General features: G+C 61.9%; 3 protein-coding genes across 3 annotated transcripts; all 3 read left to right on the top strand.

Moving 5' to 3' along the window:
- On the top strand, positions 1–2,463 carry PLICBS_008228 (phosphate metabolism transcription protein; the record flags this gene model as incomplete). Its single annotated transcript, XM_065601350.1, has 3 exons — positions 1–679; positions 741–2,323; positions 2,392–2,463. The coding sequence occupies 3 exons, from the start codon at positions 1–3 to the stop codon at positions 2,461–2,463; spliced, it is 2,334 nt and encodes a 777-aa protein (XP_065457422.1).
- Positions 2,464–3,282: 819 nt separating this feature from the next.
- Positions 3,283–5,840, top strand: PLICBS_008227 (uncharacterized protein; the record flags this gene model as incomplete). Its single annotated transcript, XM_065601349.1, has 4 exons — positions 3,283–3,390; positions 3,480–4,581; positions 4,640–4,821; positions 4,881–5,840. 4 exons carry the CDS (start codon positions 3,283–3,285, stop codon positions 5,838–5,840), a joined length of 2,352 nt encoding a protein of 783 aa, XP_065457421.1.
- Positions 5,841–7,952: 2,112 nt separating this feature from the next.
- On the top strand, positions 7,953–10,239 carry PLICBS_008226 (uncharacterized protein; the record flags this gene model as incomplete). The annotated part of the gene is made up of 4 exons (XM_065601348.1): positions 7,953–7,987; positions 8,184–8,199; positions 8,350–8,475; positions 8,536–10,239. 4 exons carry the CDS (start codon positions 7,953–7,955, stop codon positions 10,237–10,239), a joined length of 1,881 nt encoding a protein of 626 aa, XP_065457420.1.
- Positions 10,240–10,333: the final 94 nt, after the last annotated feature.

The following is a 10,333-nucleotide window of genomic DNA, read 5'->3' as shown; positions in this document are numbered from 1 at the left end:
ATGCGGTTCGGCAAGACGCTGCGGGACGCCGTCTACGCACCATGGAAGGACAAGTACATTGACTACACCAAGCTCAAGGCCCTGCTGCACGAGGACAAGGTCGACGACGACGGCGCCGTACCTTGGACCGAGGATGACGAGAAGCAGTTCTGCGACGAGATCTTCAACGTCCAGCTCGAAAAGGTTGCCCAGTTCCAGCAGGAGCGTGTCGACGACCTGAAGCAACGAGTCGACGCCGCCTTTGACAAGCTTAAGGAGCTCGCGCCCACTCCCACAGCCACCGGGGGCGAGGGCGAGGGCGGCGAGGGCGCTCCGGCACCACCGCCCAAGAGCGACGTCTCGACCGCGAGCCTGCGAGAGCTGGAGAAGGAGCTCGATGACATCACCAACGAGGTCAAGGAGCTGAAAAAGTACAGCAGCATCAACTACACGGGCTTCCTCAAGATTGTTAAGAAGCATGACCGCAAGAGGGGCGACCGGTACCGCGTCAGGCCCATGATGCAGCTTAGCCTGGCGCAGCGGCCATTCAACTCGGAGCAGGGCTACTCGCCGCTCCTCAACAAGCTGTCCATCATGTACTACGCCATCAGGCAGCAGCTCGAGGGCGGAGACCAGGCGCCGCCCGACCTCGAGAGCCAGGGCGAGACGCATAATGGCGAGAGGTACACCGCTCATAAGTGTATGTCCCCCTGGAAGCCAACATGCCCACGCGCTCTAATCACTAACGCGACGGACTGCAGTTTGGGTGCACCCGGATAACCTCCTCGAGGTCAAGACTCTCATCCTCCGTCGACTCCCGTCACTCGTCTACAGCGAACAGTCTGCCAAGGAGCTAGATGCGGACAACTCGCCCGCCATCACATCCCTCTATTTCGACAACAAAAAATTCGAGCTGTACTCGGAAAAGGTCGACCGCCAATCCGAGGCGTCTTCCCTGCGCCTGCGGTGGTACGGCCAGCTGAGCAGCCGGCCCGAGATTTTCGTCGAGCAGAAGACGGCCGATGCTAAGGGCAGCAGCAAGGAGTCCAAGTTCAGCATCAAGGACAAGTGGGTGAAGCCGTTCCTCGACGGCGAGTACAGCATGGAGAAGAGCGTGCAGAAGATGGAACGGCAGGGTGTGCCCACCGAGCAGGTCGACGAGTACAAGGGCACGGTGGCCAAGATCCAGGGCTTCCTGCAGGCAAAGAAGCTATCGCCCGTGCTCAGGGCCAACTACGTCCGCACGGCGTTCCAGAAACCCGCGGACGACCGCGTTCGAATCTCCATCGACACCGACCTGGCGTTTATCCGGGAGGACACGCTCGACAGCGACCGCCCCTGCAGGGACCCCAATAACTGGCACCGCGCCGAGATTGACGACTCCAACATGACGTATCCGTTCAAGAACATCAACCAGAGCGAGGTGTCCAAGTTCCCGTACGCTGTTCTGGAGATCAAGCTCAAGGAAGACGGTAACCGGAAGCGGCCGGCGTGGGTGGAGGACCTGATGGCGTCCCATCTCGTCCACCCCACGCCGCGGTTTTCCAAGTTTGTCCACGGCGTCGCCTCCCTGTTCGAGGACTATGTCAATAACCTGCCCTTCTGGCTCAGCGATCTGGAAACGGACATTCGCAAGGACCCGCAGAAGGCGTTTGAGGAGAAGGAGCAGCGCCGGGCGCAGCGGGCGGACGATGTCATGGCCGTGGGCAGCCTGATCGGCAACGTCACAGGGTCCTACAAGGCCGCGCAGAGCTCGCCTGTGGGTAAGTCGTACCTGGCAGATCGGATGGCGGCCGATTCGAGGGCGTCCATGTCGCACTCGCTCCGGCGCCGAAGCACGCTGGCCAACGGCGAGGAGGAGGGCGAATCGAGCAGCACCCAGCAGCCGCAGCCGGGTCGCGGCGGCTACGGCACTCTGTCGTCGGTGCTCCCGGGGCTGTCCCTGTCCAAGTACGCGAGGGCCAAGCGGGCGCAAAAGGTGCAGCTCCCCGAAGGCGTGGTCGAGCCGACCGAGTGGATCAAGAACATGGGTGAGCTCAAGGTTGAGCCCAAGGTGTGGCTGGCCAACGAGCGGACGTTTCTCAAGTGGCAGCACATTTGCATCCTCCAGGGCGGCCTGGCGGTCGGGCTGTACACGGCGGCGGGTAAGAACCTACTGGCCGAGGTGATGGGCATCGTCTACATTGCCATCGCGGCGTTTGCGGGCGTCTGGGGCTACTCGATGATGCAGGTGCGGAGGAACATGATTGTGGAGAGGAGCGGCAAGGACTTTGACAACATGTTTGGGCCGATTGTCATCAGCATCGCGCTGATGGCCGCGCTCATCATCAACTTTGTGTTCTCGGTAAGTGCTCCACGGACTTCTCGGGCCGTCACCGCCTGCTGGACAGCTGGCTAACAAACACGGGGCAGTATCAAAAGGCGTTTGCCAAGATGGGCGACCACGGCAACGGAACGGTGTTTGTGACGGACGAGCTGAGGTAGCGACGGGGCAGCGGCCTGTATTCCTAATCACGGCGGAGTCGTCTGGAGCGTCAGCATTGCTTTTTGGATGGGACGCGTGCATGGTGTTTCTTGTGTAGGCAGGCTGGTAAGCCGGACAGTCTGACAGCTTGGTGCGTTATCCATAGTTTCGGAGCCCGAGACAGCCAAACCAACCAAACATGATAATTCCCTGCGCGAATTCGCACTACGTCGTCGGTCGTCGGTCGCGAAAAGCCTGCGGGCATGATTCACCACAGCAAGGGGGCATGGCGGCAGGCCCAGGCGCCATCTGATTTGCCGCCCGCCAGACATTGTAGCATCTTGCATAACGCAAGGCAAAGCATGGCCGCGTCGCGTAAAAAAAAGCGAAAAAAGTACTTTGTCACTGCATCAGGTGCTCTGCTTCTGCTGTCCGCGGCACAGCTGCAGCTGCCGGCCCGTCCTCTGCTCATACCTATTGGCCGCGCAGCTCCCTGCCCTTGCGCTCGCTGCTTTCTCCTTCTTGCATCCCGACCCTGCACGGCGCCGCGCACGCACGCACACACGCACGCATCCCCATCCGGGCTTTGTTTGGAGCAGTCTCCGCCTGTCGGTATTCTTTGTGAGTGAAGGTTTCGAAACAGGATCAGGGACGGGAGGCAGCAGCAGCAGCAGCAACCGTGCCCGCACGCCACGCACGCACGTGTCAACGCCGCGCGCGCGCGCAAGCGAAGCATGTCGACCGACCGCGGGTCTGCATTCCACCTCGTCGAGCGACGCCCATGTCGATGAGAGCTGCGCGCCGTCCACCGACGACGACGGACGACGACGGCGGCGGCCATGGATCAAGGCGCCGACGACGACAGGGACAGGAAACCCAAGAAGAAGGTGGGCTTCTTGGGCGGCCTGTTGCGCAGTGGGAGCTTCGCATTCAACAAGGGAACCAAAGTGCGTGGAGCCCTCCCACCTCCCCTTCCTATCCGCCCCGTGGATGAACTGCGTGCCGTGGTGCCACTTCCATGTTTATTTCCTGACAGCTGCCGGCACAGGACAACAAAAAACACACTCGGCGCGTGAGCGAGGGCGATGTCACCACGCTGCGCAAGGTCCGACCCGACCCGCCGCCCAGGGATCGAGCTCGCTCGCGTCGCCGGCCTAGGCGCCCGGACCCCGACCCGCACGCGGGAACGACCGCGGCGAGAGCCCTCAAGGGCAAAGGCGTTTCGGTGGCAGCAGACGATGTCGATGATGAGTACGACGACCATGCGCCGGCGGCGGTGAGGGTGGAGTGGCCGCCGCGGGGCATGTCGGCTGACGAGGAGCTCCCGCCACAGCACGCCCTCGAGCTCATCTGTCGCGGCGCGTCGCTTCACAAGGGTCACAAAAAGGCCGTTCCTCATGCGCCAGACTCATACTACACCCTCTATGCCACGTCGTCTGGGAATAGGGGCGCGGGCTCGGACGCGGCCAACTTGCACGATGCCATGGCGCAGCTCATGACGCTGAGGATGCTGGGCCAGGGCCATGCCTCGTATCCGTGGGAGACGCTCGAGCAGCCAAGCTGCGCCTTCATGTACGGGCGCCGCCCCGGCACCATCACGCTGAACCACTGGGCGTCCATGGCGAGCGTCGTACCGCCAGCGATTGCACTGCGCGACGCGGGCGTCGAACCACGGCCCATGGATCTGTTTCGCATATTCGAGCGCCTCAAGGAGCTGCAATCCGGGCTCGAGGACGATGATGAAGGGCTGCTCTACAAGATCCTGTACCGACGCATTCTGCGGGACCCAGACCGCATGTTCAGCCCGCACAGGACGCTGGACAAGCAGATTACAGATCTGATTCTCGTGCTATCGCGTCCAGATTGGATCGACTTTACGGACCCAAAAAACCACGTCGCGACGCGATTTGTCTTTGACAGGGGTGAAGGCGGGCGCGAAGACCGGTACCGCACGTTCTTCCACCAGCTGCTCCTGAGCCTCGAGCTGGAGCTACGAATACATTCGGCGCAGCATGGGGACTGGGCCAAGGAGAAGTTGCTGCAACAGATCCCGCCCACGATTCAGTGGAGCCTGGCGCTGGCGAGACGGTGGAGGGAATACGTGAGAGTCGACGAGTTTGGCGACACGCCAGACAAGAGTAAGCCTGACCAGGGTTGAAGATATGACTGGCGGAAGGATGGGGCTAACCGGAGCAGTCAAGCTGAGGTACAAGCTCAAGAAGCGGCAGGTCAAGATGTTGAAGCGCTTCGCGCAGATGATGAAGTGGCCCAACTTGGGGGGCACACTGGACAACTTGAAGGAGAAGGACGACGCTTTCGCCTTGGACGCCATCAGCTCCGACGCATTTGCCTTTTTCAGCGGACTCGTATTTCCAGGGGTATGTGGGAAACGTTCTTTAACGGCATGATACGGAAGCATCGACTGACGCGTCAACAGCCGAGTTTCCCATTCCTCATCATGAATACGCTCATCGATCTGGACCCCGATCCCGCGACAGACAACTTGGCCTTGCTGTCGCATACGCACCCGCAATGCGGCTTCCAGTACCGTAATAGTCATACGTACTGGTCAGCCAGCTGCATCGTGGGCAAGGTGCTCGCGCCGACGTGCCGGTGCGTCGGCGGGTGGGTCGGGCCCGGGAGACCGACTGCGGATCTCGGCCGGTCGCAGATTGCTCGGATCCGGAGCCGCAGGCCCCGGCAGCCGCGGCGCCGCATGGGACCCGAAGACGTGGAGAGCATGGGCGAGCGGTCGGATCCCCTGGGGCCGCCTGCCGACACGTATCCCATAGGCGACTACGAGCTTGCCCGGCCGAAAACTGACGAAGGCTTCGAGGTGGATACGGTACGGATCGAGCTCCTAGGATTCAGGCCCTCGGCTACGCAGCCTAGCCTAGAGGAGGAGAATGGCAATGGCGCCGGAGGCACCGGCAAAGCTGCGGTGCCGCAACTTTTCGATGCGACGATACAGTTCGCGATTGACGGACTGTCGTGGCCGCTGCGGCTCATGTACGACGTGTCCTTTATATCAGCATGGCCGTGCTCCGACGGGCCGCACCCGCTCTTCTTCGACTACGTCTACAAGGCCATACAGGTGGACGATATCGTACGCGTCCGCGACTGGGGAGGGCTGTACGCCCGACAACGGCAGAGCGCGACGACGAGCGCACGATCGAGCCCTGCGCCACCACCGCTACCGCCAAACGGGAACCTGGACGACTACTATGACCAGCTTAACGACGAGGAGGAGCAGGACGAGGAAAAGGTCCTGGTCGTGGAGGCGTTTGGGGTAAGGGATAACGAGGTGTTGGCGAGAGCCTGGTGCTCGCACTGGGGGCTGAGCGCCGTCGTCGCCGACGTGGACAAGACTTGGTATGTGCCTTCCCGAGCCAGCTGATCTGACCCTTTACCTAGGTATGTATGTGATTGCTAACGTGGGAGCTTCGCGACAGCATGGCGTGTGCCATCAGGGAGGCGTACGCGGCGACGCTGACGGTGGTGATATTGGTGGACGACCGGCTACACGGTGACGACGGTAACGAGGCATGACGGCACGAGAGATGAATGGGCTTTTACAAGGAAGAACGCGTTTGCAAGTGACGAGGGGTTCGCGCGGAAACGTGTTAGAGAGCGGGTATTCTGAGCTTCACATTGGTGATTGCCTACCTAGTACCTGGGATGCTGGGGTAGACCGACTAGATCACGAGGACCGAAACTTTTTTGCTACTCTCCCCATCTCCCGAGTCTCCGCATTACTGCAGCGATGGAGTCCGCGTGTGGAGGAAAGCAAAGACTGTTCCTCGTACGTTGCGGACGACCTTGATGCCCATGGGCGGTGGAGGAGGAGAAAGAGGGAGGGGTGTGGGGAAGCTCCCATCCATGTCCAGACGTGTCGAGTGGATGCGAAAAGCCACAGGCGCCGACGACAGGGGATGACAGGGGAGGGAGCGGCAGTGGGCTGGCTCGCGGTGGGGAAGAACCCTGGCGCTGACCGGGGAGTTCGGCGAGGATTCCGCGCTGGGGGGGACACAATTGCTGCAGGTTGCCACCGCCGGGGGCGCGGGGGGCGAGGGGGGGTGTGCGCGAGGAGGATGGTGGGACGATGAGAGAGTGTTGAGGCCATGAAGTAGCGGCCTTGCTGCAGAGGATCGGGGGAGTGCTCTGGCTGAATGAAGGAGCTTGAGGTTGGCGGCGCATCGCAACGGGAGGGACGGGGGATTCTCCAGGGCTCCAACGAGGACCCCCGTTCCGATGCTGCCAGCTTCGCGGAATACAACTACAGCTGGGCCGTGGGCATCATCAAGGAACACAGAGCGTTATCTTGTTCCAGTTCTTAGTGGCTTGCTGTAGCTCGCAGTAGCTTCGAGCATCTACCGGATTCCGCTGAGAGGGAGACAACGCCTCCCCAACCCAAAGTCGCAAAGATGGTCAATGGCGGTGGCAGGTGAGGCGACGGCGATCAGCGGACCCTGCTGTAGGTGGTTTGCGCCAAGCTGTTCAAGGGCGCTGGCAAGCTGGCTGGCTGGCTGGCTGTTCCCGGCTATCTATTTGACGGCGCCCATGGACAGTGGAGGAAGAAGAGATGGGCTGAAATGCCGGAGGTCTCTGCAGCGCCGCGTACGGCGAACGGACGGCGGCGGTAAGTGCAGACGTGACTTCTCCCTCGGAAGCAGACGTGCTGCCCTGCCCTCCCTGTCCTCCCGCCCAATGCCGATGAGCGGCAACGGCGGCCCCTGTTCCAGTAGCATTCCAGCGCCCAGGGGCCATGTCCCCGGGGCCTGGCGAGCCATGGAACCCCCGCGCGCGCCTCCCGTCCACTGGGCGGCTGCCTGGAGAAAACGGGCCAGTGGATCCCCTCCAAGGTCCACTGCACACGCCCCTAGGTCCTCCTCCGAGGTGCGCGCCCGCCACCGCTACCGCCCGCCGCTGGCGGAGGGGTGGGCACCGGTGGGGTTGGCGATGGATCCCCCTCGCGGAGAATGACGCTCGGGAGGCAAAACAGCGACGTCGTTTGCGCTGCTTGGCTGCTCTGCTCTGCCCTCGGCCGGCCATCCTTGAAATCCCAAGGGGTTCTTGGGTAAGCTTCTCTTTTTTTGCCTTTTCCCCCTTCCCCTCCCCCTCCTCACCCCTCCCCTCCCTCATCCCGTCTTTCCGCCCGGCCTCGCCATTCTTCCCGCTCGCCTCCCACTGGACGGGCAACGACGACGAATCTCACACACCCTCACCCTCTCACCACCACTCCCAGGACACCACGCCGAATTCGTCCAAACGCGCGCCCGCGCCGCAGTTCCCCGCCGACCGACCGAGCGAGTAGCAGCAGCAGCAGTCGCAGCAGCCGCAGCCTCCTCAAGCTCCGATCAAGGACCAAGGGCGACGCAACGCCCGATTGAGAGAGTAGCAGTCCAGACCAGGCCGGACCAGACAACGCACGTACGACGCACGACGCCCGCCCCCGAGGGATCCTTGCCAGGGCCAAGCGAGCGCCACGGGACCCCGAAATCTGCAAGCCATGTATGCGTACAATAAGCCCATCAAGGCCATGGAGTAAGTTTCGCCTCGCCTCGCCTGGCATTCTCTCGCCTCCTCTCTGGCTCTCCCTCTTTCCTTCTCCTGCTTCTCGTTGCTCTACTGTACACTTTGCCCGATCGCCTAGTTTGAGCTTAACCGCGCGGCTGTAATATTCCACGATGGAGGTTCTCGATGCCCGGACCATTACTGACGGCTTACCCCCCATGAGCAGGCCTCCCCATGTCACGGTAATTGCCACCCTGCTGTGCTTGAGCTACGTCGCGGCGCCGTCTGCTGGCGCGGGGCAATGCGTTGGACGTTGCGACGCAATGCGAAACGCTCAGCGGGCGACCCGTCAGGCTGCAGTGAGTTGAAGGCTGACGTTTGATGAATTGTAGGACTACTACATTGGCGTCGACGTGGGCACAGGCTCCGCCCGAGCCTGCATCATAGACGAGACGGGCGACATCAAGGCATTGGCCTCGGAAAACATCAAGCTGTGGCAGCCCGAGACCGGCTACTACGTACGAGAGCTCCTTTGAGACCCGACGAGCTAATTGGGCCGCGACTGACGCTTTGCACAGGAGCAATCGACGACAGACATTTGGCAATGCATCTGCGAGTGTGTGCGCCGCGTCGTCAGCGAGTCCAACGTCGACCCTTCTCGCATCAAGGGCATCGGCTTCGATGCCACATGCTCCCTAGCTGTCTTCACCGAGGACACTGACGAGCCCCAACCCGTTACCGGGCCGGACTTTGCGAACGATGGACACGACCGCAACGTCATTCTCTGGCTGGACCATCGTCCCGTCGAGGAGACGGAGAAAATCAATGCCACCAGGCATAAGCTCCTCAAATATGTCGGCGGCAAGATGAGCATTGAGATGGAGATCCCCAAGGTCCTCTGGCTCAAGAACAACATGCCGCCGGAGCTCTTCGCGCGCTGCAAGTTCTACGACCTGGGTGATGCCCTTACTCACTTGGCCACGGGCAACGAGGCGCGCAGCTTCTGCAGCACCGTCTGCAAGCAGGGCTATGTGCCCGTTGGTGTCGACGGCAGCGAGAAGGGCTGGCAGGAAGACTTTTTTGAGACCATTGGTCTTGGCGACCTGACCAAGGACAATTTCAGGAGGATGGGTGGCGTCAATGGTGCAGTGAGTGTGATCCATAACCTGTCTTCCCAGAGGGCAACGTCTGACAGTCTACAGAACGGTTCTTACTTTAGCGCTGGTGAGAGCGTCGGCACCCTTAGTCGCCAGGCTGCCTACCAGCTCGGCCTGCCCATGGGCATCGCCGTCGGTAGCGGCGTCATTGATGCGTATGCTGGCTGGATTGGCACCGTTGGCGCTAAGGTCGACCTCGGTGACGACGAGCTCAACGCCAACGTTCCGCACAACGACTTGTCGCAAGCGTTTACCCGACTGGCCGCCGTTGCGGGCACCTCGACTTGCCATTTGGCCATGTCCAAGGACCCCGTCTTCGTTCCTGGCGTTTGGGGCCCGTATCGTGACGTGCTTCTGCCGGACTACTGGCTGGCCGAGGGAGGGCAGTCAGCCACGGGCGAGCTTCTGCGACACATCCTCGACATCCACCCGGCGTACAATGAGACGTGCGCGCTGGCCAAGGCCGAGGACAAGCACATCTACGACTTCCTCAACGCGCACCTCGAGTACATGGTTGAGAAGCAGAATGCGCCGGGCATCCCCTACCTGGCCCGCCACCTCTTCTTCTACGGCGACCTCTGGGGCAACCGGTCCCCCATTGCCGACCCCAACATGAAGGGTTCCATGATTGGCATCGACAGCGACAAGAGCACCGACAACATGGCCCTGTGGTACTACGCCACCATGGAGTTCATCGCCATGCAGACGCGGCAGATCATCGAGCAGATGAACAAGTCTGGGCACGAGATCTCGTCCATCTTCATGTCGGGCTCGCAGTGCCAGAACCCGGTGCTGATGAGCCTCATGGCCACCACGTGCAGCATGCCCGTGCTGATCCCGCGGTACGTGCACGCCGCCGTCGTGCACGGCGCGGCCATGCTCGGCGCCAAGGCGGCGAGCCACAACGCCGACGACGGCTCCGAGCCCGAGACGCTCTGGAGCATCATGGACCGCATGAGCAAGCGCGGGCGGCTGGTCGAGCCCAACAACGACGCGGGCGAGAAGGCGCTGCTGGACGCAAAGTACGAGGTCTTCCTCGAGATGTGCAACTCGCAGCAGGCGTACCGCAAGCGCGTGGACAAGGCGCTCGAGAAGTGGGTGTCGGAGTTTGGCGGCGACGAGTAGGCTCGCCCTGGAACGATGGGATCCGAGCTGGGCTCGACGCCGGTGGATGAGTGCATGAGGGCCGGGGAGCGACCGCGACCTGACCGTAGAAACG

The sequence above is a fragment of the Purpureocillium lilacinum genome (genome assembly GCF_023168085.1).
Source record: "Purpureocillium lilacinum CBS 284.36 DNA, scaffold_6, whole genome shotgun sequence".
Taxonomy (NCBI): Eukaryota; Fungi; Ascomycota; class Sordariomycetes; order Hypocreales; family Ophiocordycipitaceae; genus Purpureocillium; species Purpureocillium lilacinum.
This window is presented reverse-complemented; position numbering and strand designations above follow the sequence as displayed.